This window comes from Canis aureus, chromosome 38 (genome assembly GCF_053574225.1).
Source record: "Canis aureus isolate CA01 chromosome 38, VMU_Caureus_v.1.0, whole genome shotgun sequence".
NCBI classification, from domain to species: domain Eukaryota; kingdom Metazoa; phylum Chordata; class Mammalia; order Carnivora; family Canidae; genus Canis; species Canis aureus.
Window position 1 is genome coordinate 868782 of NC_135648.1, and position 14213 is coordinate 882994.

The 14213-nt window shown below is 48.4% G+C and overlaps 1 protein-coding gene across 1 annotated transcript in view; it reads right to left on the minus strand.

The window, feature by feature from the left end:
* The window catches only part of SPTA1 (spectrin alpha, erythrocytic 1), a 66768-nt gene that overhangs the window by 28395 nt on the left and 24160 nt on the right, over nucleotides 1-14213 (minus strand). Inside the window, exons 19-27 of the mRNA XM_077886588.1 lie at nucleotides 12045-12262; nucleotides 11134-11226; nucleotides 9049-9186; nucleotides 7919-8070; nucleotides 7185-7371; nucleotides 5260-5361; nucleotides 3606-3697; nucleotides 2832-2976; nucleotides 1937-2118 (exon numbers count right to left, since the gene is read on the minus strand). Coding sequence (XP_077742714.1) covers nucleotides 1937-2118; nucleotides 2832-2976; nucleotides 3606-3697; nucleotides 5260-5361; nucleotides 7185-7371; nucleotides 7919-8070; nucleotides 9049-9186; nucleotides 11134-11226; nucleotides 12045-12262 — 1309 coding nt within the window. The remainder of the gene's footprint in view (nucleotides 1-1936; nucleotides 2119-2831; nucleotides 2977-3605; nucleotides 3698-5259; nucleotides 5362-7184; nucleotides 7372-7918; nucleotides 8071-9048; nucleotides 9187-11133; nucleotides 11227-12044; nucleotides 12263-14213) is intronic.

A 14213-nucleotide genomic window follows, 5' to 3' on the forward strand; every position in this document is an offset into this window, starting at 1 on the left:
GTAAAACCAGGCATCTGGACTAGAACCCAGACACTTACATCCTGAACCAATACGTATTCCATTGCTCTTAATAATTCTTGTTCTTAAAAAGTAGATTCTTGGGTTTGAAGATCTATCTTATATGGAATCTCAGGGAAGGTATGTCTTCATTCTTACTTTTATTCCCAGCACACATACACCGCCCCCCCCCCATGTACTCCATGCTGTTGATGAGACGAGGGCCCACCTCTCCCTGTTAGCAGTCAAGGGGAATGAGGAAGAGAGCGAAGGTCCAGGTCCCAGAAGGTGAATGTCAAGCTAACAGTGCCCTCATCTGCAATTCTGTGTGATGCCCAAATTGAGCATCACATACAGAGAGTCCTTCCTCTGGCTGGAGAAACCACAAACATCCACTCAAGGGCAGAAAGGCCTTTTCTTTTCTTTTCTTTTCTTTTCTTTTCTTTTCTTTTCTTTTCTTTTCTTTTCTTTTTTTTCTTTTCTTTTCTTTTTTTCTTTTCTTTTTTCCCCTTATTTTATTTTATTTTATTTTTTATTTTATTTTTTAATTTTATTTTATTTATTTTTTAGTTGATTATAGTGGGTGCATGCATTTTATTTCTTTTTTAATAATAAATTTATTTTTAATGGTGTTCAATTTGCCAACATACAGAATAACACCCAGTGCTCGTCCTGTCAAGTGCCCCCCTCAGTGCCTGTCACCCAGTCACCCTCACCCTCCGCCCACCTCCCCTTCCACCACCCCTAGTTCGTTTCCCAGAGTTAGGAGTCTTTATGTTCTGTCTCCCTTTCTGATATTTCCTACACATTTCTTCTCCCTTCCCTTCTATTTCCTTTCACTACAATTTATATTCCCCAAATGAATGAGACCATATAATGTTTGTCCTTCTCCGATTGACTTATTTCACTCAGCATCATACCCTCCAGTTCCATCCACGTTGAAGCAAATGGTGGGTATTTGTCATTTCTAATGGCTGAGGAATATTCCATTGTATACATAGATCATAGCTTCTTTCATAAACTCCTGTATTCACTTCGTCAAACAACTAAGTCTCCTTGGCTGCTTACTAAGCACCGAACCCTGCTGAAGAGCAGTTCACACCTTAGATTAAACGGAAACAAAACACAAGGGGCAAATACTTATTTCTTTCAAAAACAGCGTGAAAAGCAGGAGAGTCGTTAAGAGGTGAAGGTAGGAGTCAGAGTTGCTCAGAGAGGGGGAGTATTACTTCTGTGTCAAGATGAGTGAGATCTGAGATCTCGGAAAGGAAAGGAGGCGGCATCTGACTTGGAACCTGAAGTCCGAGCGGAGCCCGAGCCCACGGAGAGCCAGGAGCACCGACATGATCTGGGGGTGGCTCTGGCTGCTGCTTACTTACGTTGTATTAAAAGCTATGGTCTTCCAGACGTAACTGGGGTGGGGTTGCCAAGAGCAGCTGCAGTTATTTACCAAAAGTCCTTTTTCCCCCCAAAAAAAGTATTACATCGAGAGCCCCTACTTCCCGGATCCTCAATTCCAATGCTCCTCCTGGCAGACGGCCCAGTGGTGCAGAGGTGGGACTGGCCTCACAAGATGGGGTCTGCTTGCTCGACTGTGGCAATAATGTCTGGACTCTCCAGAAAGGCAACGGGAGAGCTCTAGGATTTGACCCCAACGCATGTGTGCTCCTGGCCTGGTACCCGGCCTGAGCTTCTGACACGCTCACCGAGCTCTGGCCGCACCATCCTCAACGAGCCGGTGCATCTGGCACGGCGTGTGTCTGCGCCAGTCGTGCTCTGCCACGGTTGCCCGTGCTCCTCCCGCCTTCCCGCTGCAGAGGACGTGCCCGCGCGCGCGACCGGTACCCTGGCACAGGTGCCTCCGCCGTGGAGCATCGAGGCGCGGCCTGCCCCCGGAGATTGCCCAGCCCACGCCGTGGGGCCGCCCTGGGAGCTCTACCTGGCTTTCGTGAGGAACGTGTAGAACTTGCGGGCCTCGTCCAGGCTGTCCCTCCGATCCTGCGTGCCCCTGAGCAGGCCGTGCCAGGCCTCCGTCAGGTCTGTGGCCTGGCTCTGCAGGTGGCCTGCGGCATCCGGGTGAGACTCACAGAGCCGCTCAGCTGTGTCCGCCAGCAGGGTCACCTGCAGAAGTGCGAGGGCTCTGAGGAGGGGCCACTCCTGCAGAGGCTTCCCCCGACCCCCCGACGCTGCCCCCGCAGACGGAGGCAGGCCGCAGGCGCCCCGTCCCCACCAGGCCGCGCCAGTCCCTCCGGTCGGCGCTGCACCTGCCCGGGTGCTCCGCCCTGACGCCTTGCCACCTTCTTCTCAGGATGGGGGGGCCGGCAGGGTGTTCAAGCGGCTGCTGACCAGGGGGAACCCAGCAGTGAACCCGGGGGCCCCAACTTTCAACACGAGGGGCTTTTCACTGTAGACATCTGCTGTGCCCTTTCCGCCCCGCACCGTAATGCCAAGCTCGCGACTTGGCCCAGAGCGCAGCTGGCGGCTTGCAGAGGCCCTTGGAGGTGGAGCAGGAGTAAGGGCGGTCAGGTGCCCGGGAAGGAGACCCCCACGCCGGCCCGGGCTGTCCCGGCTGTGGCCCCCCCGACGGTCCACATGCTGGGGAGCCACTAGAGGGGCACCTGGGCAGCCCGGGTCATTTCCTACGGCTTCCCTCCGTGGTCGTGGTCCCGGGTGTCCCACCGGTGCGCTTGTCTGAGGGACCGGTGCAAGGGCAAGTGAGGGGAATGGGAGGAAGGGGCCTGGGTGGACAGGAGCCCGTGGGAGGCCCAGGGCATGCGGAGCGGCCGAGGGCTCAGGCCCGCACAGGCCCGCACAGCCTGGCGCACACGTCTCACCTTTTCCCCCAGGGGCAGGAGGTCTCTCTCGAAGGCCTCGTGCTGCCGCTGCAGGGCCTGCACGCTGAACAGGTCGGAGCCGGGATCGGCAGCGCCGAGGGCCTGCAGCTTCTTCTCCATCTGCTCCTTCGTGTCGTCCGCCTCCCTGGCTCACGAGAGAAAGGGACCTGGAGCGACGGTGCACTCCGCAGCTGGCCCAGCTGGCCCCGGGGACCGGGCCTTGGGGGAGCATTTGCTCAAGGCTCGGCCACGCCGCCCGCCGGAGCCTCCGCCCCGCGCCTGTGTGTGGCTGCTTCTCTGCCCCCAATACTCACAGCCACGTTCATACCGGCGAAGCGGTCCGGTTATGGCTCGGCTGTTTGCTTGCCCACGTGTGTGCGGACACGAATGTGGAATCACACACAGACTTGGGACCAGACATAAAAAATGGCCAAAGGATCGGTGAGGGCCAATGTGGCCCGTGGCTCGCCGCTCCCTACTGCAGCTCACAAAGCTGATTATGCTCACTGGTTGTCTCCTCTCCAAGTCTCGCTACCTTTCGTGAAAACTGCTGATCATGCACCGGGGTCCCCTAGCACCCAGGCTCGGGGATTAGAGCAAGTCACCTGCGAGGACACCGTGGGCCGAGGAAGGAACCTGCTCCGGCATCCCCTGCCCCGCTCCGATCTCCGCCTCGGCCTTGTCCTGCCAATGGCCCTGCCTCCCCTGCAGCAGGCCGACTCGGGGCTTCGACGCTTTCTAGGGCGGCACTGCCGCTCAGGGTTACCTGCTCACCTTTGAAACACCTGGACAGCGTGGGCGCTGCCCAGCAGCTGGCGCTGCTCCTCCGCAAGCCTCTGCAAGGAGTCCCAGCGGGTATTCAACTCCTAAAAGATGCAGACACAACAGGCGGTAGCTGAGGAGCTAACTCTGCTCGCTCGGGGCTGCCCGAGAGAGACCCAGAGAGGCCTGAGTCATGCTGTGTTGTCACGTCATCTCCTTTGGAAGCTGCACAGGTTTCCTCCATCCCCGGAGCACCTGCGCTTGGCCCTTCATCCGTGCCGTTGAGAAAGGGGTGAGCGTCCGTCCCAGCCTGATGTTTCAGTGCGGGGCCCCCCTAGGGAGCCACTGGTGCTCGCCGCTACAGAGACCACAGCCCAGCCTCCAGGAGACGAGCGGGCGTGCTACCCTGGGAGTCAGCCGCCATCATACCCCACATCCTGAACCCACCACACCAAACAGCCACTTAGAGCTCTACTTTCTGTGGGAGTAGCTGAGTTGTTCCTACACACACCCCTTCCCCCTCCGACCACACATCAGCCACCAGAAAAGAGGCAGAGAACTCATCTTCCCTGGCTTAGGACAACCCAGGGAGCTAGACTAGGCATCCCATTCATGTTCACTCGATCTTTTATAGGTCTCAAACTTTTTTCTTTAAGATTTTATTTATTTTTTTTAAGATTTTATTTATTTTTAAGATTTTATTTGTCCCCATAGCCACCAGTCTGCCCAGGACCCTCTAGTAACACCGTCTTTCTTCCCACAGGCGGTTTGAGGGGCTCAGGTGAAGAGTCAGGGACAGATGACAGCATGGAAGTGGTATAGGATTGGGGGCCTTTGTCCTAAGAACAATGGGAAAATGAGGGGATGGGGGTATCATGATCAGATCTGCATCTTGAAAACACAGACCCTGGCCACCAGAGGAAAAATTGGAGGAGTGTTAAGTCAGCCCTGGCCCTGGCACATGCCCCTCGTTGCTCATGGGTTTGAGCTCCTAGGTCTGCGGCCCTCCTACCAACACTCTTTCTGGGTGGATTGCTGGGGATCTTTTTTTTTTTTTTTTTTAAGATTTTATATATTTATTCATGAGAGACACAGAGAGAGGGGCAGAGACACAGGCAGAGGGAGAAGCAGGCTCCATGCAGAGAGCCCGACATGGGACTCAATCCCGGGACTCCGGGGTCATGCCCTGGGACGAAGGCGGCGCCAAACCACTGAGCACCCCGGGCTGCCCCAATCTTAATCAGGTCTAGGATGTCCCACCTCCCGTCTGTATTGACTTATGTTTTTCTCCTTTCATCAGATTTTATCAGTGCCTGTCTCTTGCAGTCTGCTCTCCTGACTAACCCCTTCCACCCTCACAGCTTCTTACCTACATTTTCTTTGCATTCGTGTATCTGAGCATGAACTTTCTGTGTCTGCAAGTGAAGATGGGGGGAGGAGGGAGGCGTGTGTTGCAGTGTATAGATTTGAGGTCAATTTAAATATATACATGGTTGGACTGTTTGAACTATCACCTTTGACCTTTCCTGAAGCCAGCTTTATACTTTTGGCCTGTCCTAGCTGACCCGTGAAATATGAAGTTGAGTGTATTTAAGTGAGGTGTGGACCCTCCGCCCTTCCTGGAGCTCAGCCTGGCAGCGAGGGTCCCGGAAGAGGCTTTACTTACCTGTCGTATTTGAGCTCCTTCCGGTGTTAGAAGCTTTTCAAATAGAAGATCATCTGCCACCTTGTTGATATCCCTCAGCCGAGGCTCATTGGCCTTCAAATCCTGGGTGGGAAAATTTGTCCAAAGTGGTATAAATCCTCTCCTCAGGATACCTGCCTGCTCATCTCTGCCCCGATTTGGCTAAATATCAATATCACTAATGTCGCTTGAGATGCACAAGAAGCTGCCCCGCTCCCCCCGCCACAAAGAAAGGTCCCTTTTCACCCCCCTGACCCACCAGGGACTAGCAAGAACTTGGCAAGAGAGCCGCCATTTTTCTGGAGTGTGGAGCATGTCCAATGTTGGAGAGTCCTTAAAAATCTCTCCTGCGTTAAATGATGCCATCAGTTTCTAGCAGCAATGTCCACAATAGCCACACTGTGGAAGGAGACTTGGTGTCCATCGAAAGATGATGGATAAAGAAGCTATGGTCTATGGATACAATGGGATATTCCTCAGCCATTAGAAACGACAAATACCCACCATTTGCTTCGACATGGATGGAACTGGAGGGTAGTATGCTGAGTGAAGTAAGTCAATCGGAGAAGGACAGACATTATATGTTCTCATTCATTTGGGGAATATAAAAAATAGTGAAAGGGAATAAAGGGAAAGGAGAAAAAATGAGTGGGAAATATCAGAAAGGGAGACAGAACATGAGAGACTCCAAACCCTGGGAAACAAACTAGGGGTGGTAGAAGGGGAGGTGGGGGGGTGGGGGTGACTGGGTGACGGGCACTGAGGGGGGCACTTGACGAGATGAGCACTGGGTGTTATTCTATATGTTGGCAAATTGAACACCAATAAAAAATAAATTTATATTAAAAAAAATGATGCCATCAGAGGGTTCTCTACCTGAACCGTGTCCTGTGCTTTCCTGCCAACACAAACTCCTCTGCCTTCTAGAGAATTTCACGGACTACGTTGCAATCTGCTTGTGTTAAGGGTTTTTGTAAGAAATAGCTCTGGGTAGCACATCACGATGCCTATGGGGATGATATCGTCTGTTACATGGTACAAAGGCCTCTGTATGAGCTTCTTCGTGGGAGTGTCGTTCTTGGAGTTCTTTTATAATTTTGTCCTTGCTTCCCTTTCTTTCACTTTCCTCCTTCTTTAAATATTCCATATGTGTATATATGATCCCTATCTATTTATTTATCTATCATTATCTATCCATCCATCCATCATCTATCATCTATCTGTTATCCATTTATCTATCTGTCTATTGTCTATTATCCGTCTATCCATGTATCATCTATCTACCATCTATCTACTTATCTATGCATCATCTATGTGTCGCCTTGAATTCTATGTGGAAGGCATCACAAGAAAAAGAAAACAAGGAAGAGGTTTATATTCACTGCTAGATAACACATGGAATGAATCTGTGAGAACAAAAAATGGAGGGTTTTAGGCAATGAATCTGTGAGAACAAAAAATGGAGGGTTTTAGGCAGGCAGAAACTTAGGAACTCTCCAGCTGTAAAATAGGGTTGTGCTTTCCACCTTCCCACTTCAGCTTCTGCCTCATAATTAGAGCTTCTCAAGAGTTCTGCAGCTCCCACCTCAACCTGGGATCCCAGAATTCAGTACCGCATGGGGCAAGTGCTGAAGAACTCAGGGAGATCAGCACTCCCGTGGGATCAGGAATTGCAGGCTGCAGAGCCAGGGCCACTAGTCTCCTCTGTATTTTCCTTCCACCTCTGAGACCCAGAGGGAGATTTGAGATGTAGAACTCTCAACTGCTCTGGGAAGGATATTTACCAAATGCAACTAATGCATTTGAGGAGCATTGGTTGAGGAGCCACTTGGGAGGAGATGTGGAATAAAAGGAAGCAGTGGTCACTGTCAGAAAGCCACTTGGAAGGGAAGGTTGCTTGCTCTCACCGTTTGGAACTCGTCAAATTTTTTCTGCAGCTCCCAGACATCATCGAGTTCCACCCCAGTGTTCTCCGCCTTCTTCTCTTGGATCCACTCCAGCATGTCGCCTGCCTCGTAGGCCAGCAGAAACTCGTTGTAGCGTTGCAGTAAATGACGCCTGCGCTCTTCTGCTCTGTCAAGGAGGGAGCGGTACCTGTGCGCAGGAACAGAGTGGGAACAGTCTCCTGAAACGTGGGGGAAGCACAGAAGAGTGGGAGCAGGGAGGGTGCAGGGAACAAGAAGGAGACAGAGGAGAAATCAAAAGAAGACCAGAGGGAAGGAGGAAATAAACCTGGGGAGGAAACAAGCATTGAGAGCGGAGAGACGAATACACTGGAAATAATTTATTTCCATTAAAAATAATACAAAATTCCAATGTTCCAATAGCGTGACAGGCATCACCCCTTCCCTGTTCTAGGTGTGGGATTTTCACACGCCTGCCGACACTGGATGAGAAGCAGCCTCGTACAGTAAACTACGTTCACACGGACGTCAGACGGCCTTCCATAACCCTCAGAGGTCCTGCCAAGTGCCCGACCTCAGGCAATTGACTTAAGGTTCTCAAACAAAATCCGAAGTATTTCAAGGACCTGAAGTTTACTTTTAGCTCCTAAAATCTGTGACGTTACGACTGCATCGCTAATCTTAACAGCTGCAGAGTCATGAGAAGTGTCTCTGCCAGTAGTGCCTCTACAACTTACTGGTTCTCGATGTCTTCCTGGCGCTGGGCGATGGTGCTTAGTTCTTCTTGCTGCCGCTGGGGGGGCATGGGAAACTCATCTTGAGTCAGTTTCTTGACATAGACAGCAGGCACAAAGCCTTGGTGGTCGCCAGCTTCCACTTTCCACCAGTCCTGAAGGGACAGAGAGCCCCATTCCCTCCTTAGTTCTTGGAAAACCACAGATAGGAGGGGCTCCAACTCTCAGAACTAAGTCCATAGGCCCAGGAGCAGACTGAAGGCACAAGAAACAAGCCATTGCTGCTGATGGCCGGCATGGGCATCTCCTCTTCACCCCTCTCCCAGAGCACCTAAAACTTGTGCATGGATGGCCCTGGAACTCACTTATGTGGATGTCTGGTGTTAAAGTATCACCCTGGGCCCCACAGAGCAGTTTGGGATGTCACTGAACTAATACTCTGGAGTCAATGTCCTCGGAGCACAACAGGATGACAAGGGAAAAATCTGAGCAAAGACAAAGCGGGACTGGCACACAGCTTATCTCATCATGGAACACCCATCCTCCCTCTCAAAAATTCGCTCACTCTCGGGGCAACAACATCCCAAACTCTCTTCTTTTCTCCCCAATAATTTTTGGAAATTATTAGGATGTGAAAAGTCCTTTGAGCTTTCACAAAAAGAGTCATATTTTCTCCCTTTTCTCACAGGCTCTTTCACAGATCTGTTCCTCACACATTAAAGAAAACCAGTTGACATGAGACTTCTCTTTCTTCAGGTTGCTCCTCATCCAGCCCATGTGGTTCTAGCACTAGGACCACTGGGACAGGAGAGGGACAAACAGGTGACAAGAAAGGGGTAGTTTAGTATTAGGGAACTGCCATTCATCACTTCTATGTCTTTGGGCTTCCTACTTACTATGCTCTTTGAGTCTTCATTTTATTAAGTGTAATTGGTCTTATAACCCCAAAGGATATATACAGGATCTCATGCAGTATCTTGAGGAAAGATATTACTGAATAAATTATAGCTATTTAAGAGAGGCAGCAACAGGAAAATGTTGTTTGGCTAAAATACGGCTACCTGCAGGGCCGGGAGAGCTGACTACTGAAGAGCTGTCTTGCCAATGGGAAGCAGGTTAGAAGGGAAAGTCACCTTGTTGATGGAACTGAGCAGAGTTAAGACATCATCTTTCTTCATGGTGACTTCTCGGTTGCTGCGGGCCTGGAAGTCATATAAGGCCACCACCCTCTGTTCTCGAGCCACTCCTTCCACTGGCGCAGGCTGTTGTTGCTGAACAAAAGAGGGAGAGGATCATGTCTGTCACCTGCTGGAAACACGTCCTATACAGTCTCTACACTGTCCCTGGAGCTGGAGCCTCCCACGCAGCTACCAGCAAGACAGAGATTGCGACATGTTCGTGGAGACGCGGCTCCACCCTGACGCTTGAAGGGCATGCAGGCCGGGAAGTACGAACTCAGAATGAGCAAGTGAGCATGTAGTTTGTCAGAAACAAATTAAGCGCTCTAGGCCTCCGGTTCGTAAAGCAGGTAATAAAGGATTATATGCGTCAACATTTCAGAAGATTATTTGAGAAAGTGAAAGACCCACTATCTCTCATCACCTTCGGCATTTCCTGGGCCTCCACTGACAACACTCCCAACCGCTTCTTCATCTTTAAATTATTGCGTCAAGAAAATGTGGACTCTTTTTTTTTTTTTTTTTTTTTTTTTGAGAGGTGGGTGACCTACAGCACAGGAAAGGCCACAGAATTATAAAAACAGACACCTGGCCTGAGATCAAAGTTCTTGGATCTCTCTCTAGCAAACAGCCTGCTCTCCGAAGTATAGCCTTCTCTGACTGACACTTTCTGCAAATGTACCTCTGAGAGGATGAACAAGAATACCACACCTCTTTGTAAGCGATGGCCCACCCCGGCATCAGATTAGAGCAGAAGATGTGTGCCTCCCCTTACAGACTCAGCTGACTTACATCCCTTGAGTATCGTGTTTCCTCAGCACACACAATGCACACATCCATCTGTTCTTGCTTAGACTTCACCATACAGGTAGAGGGAGACACAGCACGCAGGCTCTAAACACACATGGTGACCTGGAATGCGGTGCCTATGTCTGTTGTCTACTCCTAGTGTGTGAGCGCAGAGCCTCTCCTTAGAAAGATGGTATCAGGTGTCTCTCTTTTTCCTTCTGCTACCCCAGGGAGGTGCCTCCGTCACTCAGTGGGTCCCAGCTTTGCCACTCTCCAGGACAAGCTCTCACCACGGGCTAGGGCATCCTCACACTTGCCAGCATTTGCATGACCCATTTCCGAAATACACCTGATTATTCTGTGCTTTGGTGTCTTTGCTTTCATTGTTTAATGAGTAGAAAAGCCCTTCTTCTCTTCATCTGCACAGTAAACCAACTTAAAAAAAATCCAGAAAGTCAAAATTAAAAAAAAATTTCAGGGGCACCTGAACCCCTGACTCAGTTGGTTAAGCATCTGCCTTCAGCACGGGTCATGATATCATGGTCCTGGGGTCAAGCTCCACATCAGGGTCCCTGCTCGGTGGAGAGTCTGCTCCTTCCTCTCTCTCTTCTCCTGCTCATGCTCTCTCTCTCTCTCTCTCTTTTCTCCCTCTCTCTCTCTTAAACTAATAAATAAAAAAGAAAAAATAACTCAGATAAAGTGGTTCACCTCAGCTATAAAGATCTTCCTACTTTCCAACATTCTTATTTCAAGAGAGAACACTCCTTCCTCTGAGACTCTTTCTCATGTCCATATATCTGTCATATGCACTTACTTGCTGAACTTTCTGATCTCCTAATAGACTGCAATTTTCCTGGGGTCAGAATTATTTTTTATTCAAGCTTGCGTACAGTCGACATTTAATAAGTGTATAAAACAACCAAGAAGAAAGACAAGGAATCAGGAAGGACTATAAGAAAGAAAGGTGTATATAAAGGAGGCAGGTAAGAAACAGGGATGGGAATATGAAAGGTAGGAAGATGGAAAGCGAGAGTACATCTATGAGCATGTGATCACACTCACCCACCGAGAACCCCTTGTGGACTGAATCTCTATAAATGCTACAAAGAAGTTACAATTCCTGCTTATAAGCAACAGAGAAATTAGTCCTTTGCATTGTTTCCTGGGCTATTAGAAGTAAAAGATGGTAATAAAGAGAATCCCATTTAGTCTGGGGGGAGTGTGGTACCTGGCGTGTCCACGCCTTCTCACCTGGCAGGCCACTGCCTGGTCCCGCAGGGCTTGCATGCTGTTGCCAAATGCATTCAGGTCCACCAGGAAGGCCTCATGCTTCTTTAGGAGAGCCTAGATTTGTTGATGAGAGATGATTAGAAGTGAAGACCGGAGGAGCACTAAGCATTCCTGGGGGTCATTCAGCTATTAATTTGGGTTCCCTCAATTGTCCTAATTCCTAATAAGAGACACTTTCCGTCTATAATAAAGAGGTTATTTTTTAACTCTAAATTTGCAGATATCAGAAAAATAGGAGTTAAAAAATCAACAATTTCAATATATTCAATACGTTTGCTTTAAAGTCAAAATGGCACAAATGTTAGACACACATCTTCGCTAGGACAGGGTGCTGCTGCTGATGTTATTTTGTGGGATTAAACACTAGCATAGCTTTGGATGCCCACTGCAATTATTTCTAGTGCTGAAGGTTTGTTAAAAACTATACTGATTTACTACAAGACAATGAGTAAAATGAGAAGTTGACACAGAGGGTAACTATGACCTTTGAGATTCTTCTTGCTCCAGCATGTCTGTCTGATTTTATGTCAATAAAATAAATAGTGTATTTATCTTAGAACCATGGTTGGTTTATGAAATTCCATGATTATACCGGGAAATTTAGGATTGGACCAAGGTAAGTATGGATCCCTAGTCACACTTTTTCAGGTTTAGACAATCTTTAAGGAATCTATGAATCTCTGTGGGATCAGGAAAATGTAGTGTACCTTTCAGGATTTGTGTCAATTCTGAGGTTACCCCAACTGGTGAAGACCAAAAGTTACCCCTCCGGAAACCCCAAAATAATCTCACAGAACCTGTAGCTATCTCATAATCTAATTTGGTACTATTTGGTGAGTACTAGACAATGTCCACCCCCATGCCCACCTTACCCTAGCTGCTTCTTCATCAGCCCCATAGTTAGTGTTGTCTACAATAGGTTCCTTCTCTTGAATCCATGCTTCTGCTTCATGCAGGTCAGCCAGGTACTGCTGGAACTGGACATTGGCTTCAAGATCATTCTGCCGTCTAGCAGCCCGAGCCTGCAGAGACTCCATGTTGTCATTCAAACTCTTTATCCTAGAGGCCACTTCATCTGCAGCAAAGTGCCCTATGGAGTAGTTATAGAAAGGGTAAGGATTAGCCTCATTTACATCACTATACTTTAATCCTCTTGGTGACCTGGGAGAGAGAAAGGGAGGCATGAGGTTCTGGCTACCTGCAGTCAGTGTGGCAATTTACCTAAATTCCTGGAAGTTAGAATGACCTGAGATTGAGCATGAGTAGGTGCTCCTGGAGGATGGGTGTGCATGGGTGGAGATGAAGGGGGTGGTATAGTCTGTGATACACAGACCTGAAAACAGAGAACCTAGGTGTGGGTCCTGCTCCAAAAACATGTATTCTCTAGAGCAAATAGGAAATCCAGCAGATTGTCCCAAAGGGATTTATTCCCACAGGACCTGTTCTCCCACCTTAACTAGAGAACAGGACAGACCGCAAGATCCGATGATATTCAGACCACAGGCAGAAAATTGTGACTCCTCAGAGAAGGAAAAGAAATGAGGTGTGCCCTCAGGCGCAGGGCAGTCTCTGGGCTGTAGTGTGGGGGTCAATGCCAGGTAGACCTGGCTGTCACGCTGAGCTGAGCGGCAGAAGGAGCTGGGGCGGGCGGGATGGCCGAGAAGGAGCCTGCCTCACACAGATGGAGCCTCAGAGGCTGCAGGGGGTGCCCTCGCCTGTCTGACTGATTGATGACTCCTAACACACATGTGTCACGAGACTCCTCAAAGTGAGGACAGGGGGACTGAAAAGCAAGAGGCCAAAATACCGGAGGCTCACATAGGGCTGTGGGTAGTTAACATCAGCTCCCACCAAAGCGGACTGAATTATGCTCTGGTGGTGGACTCATCACGAAATCAGTTCCAGGTTAGAGTGTTCCCTGGAGGCTCCAAGAGGCTCAGTGATCGCCAAATCCAAAAAACAAAGAAAACCGCATCAAGTTATACTGTAATCAAATTTCTGAAAACCAGTGATAAAAAGCTTAAAAGAATAACAGAGGAAAGAGACACATTACACACAGGAGCAGAGATTGGGAGAGCAGACTTTGCATCAGAAACCCCGAGTGTAAGAAAACAATGCAGTAGCATCTTTAAAGTCTGGAAAAAGAGAAACTGTCAACAAGAATTTACGAAGTCTTTTAGACCAACAAAAGCTTAGAGGATTTATGGCTAGCAGGCATGCACTACAAGAGCTATTGGGGAAAGCTCTTAATGTAGAAGAAAAGTTATAAGGTAAAAATATCAATGTCTTCAATGGAATGAAGAACACAAATATGTGAATAAATATAAAACACTTTTTCTTCTCCATTCTTAATCTCAAAGCTAATTGATTGGTAGAGCAAAATTAGAAACAGTGCATGGTGGGGTTTATAACATGTAAGATTAAGATGTGTGACCTCAGTATACAAAGGAGAAAATAAGAGAAATGGAAACATACTGCCTAAGGATCTCAGTCTGCACATGAAATAGTATGTATGACATTATATAAAGTTAGAATGTGATGCTTTAAAGATCTATATTTTATTTTATTTATTTATTTTTTTTATTTATGATAGTCACAGAGAGAGAGAGAGAGGCAGAGACATAGGCAGAGGGAGAAGCAGGCTCCACGCACCGGGAGCCTGACGTGGGATTCGATCCTGGGTCTCCAGGATCGCACCCTGGGCCAAAGGCAGGCGCCAAACCGCTGCGCCACCCAGGGATCCCAAAGATCTATATTTTAAATCCTAGGTCAGTGGCTCTTAAATTTTTGCTCCCAGAATCCTTTTATAATTTTTTTTTATTTCAAGTTTTTATTTAAATTTCAGTTAGGTAACATATATGATAAAATTGGTTTCTGGTGTAGAATTTGATAGTTCAACATAAAATTTCAAGACAAAAGAACATACAACTATATATTCTATTAACCATTATACCAAAGGCATCATCAAACATTGTGCAGAAAATTTCATGGTGCACTTACAAAAGAATGAATATGAAAAAGGCAAATAAGGTCTTAGCATC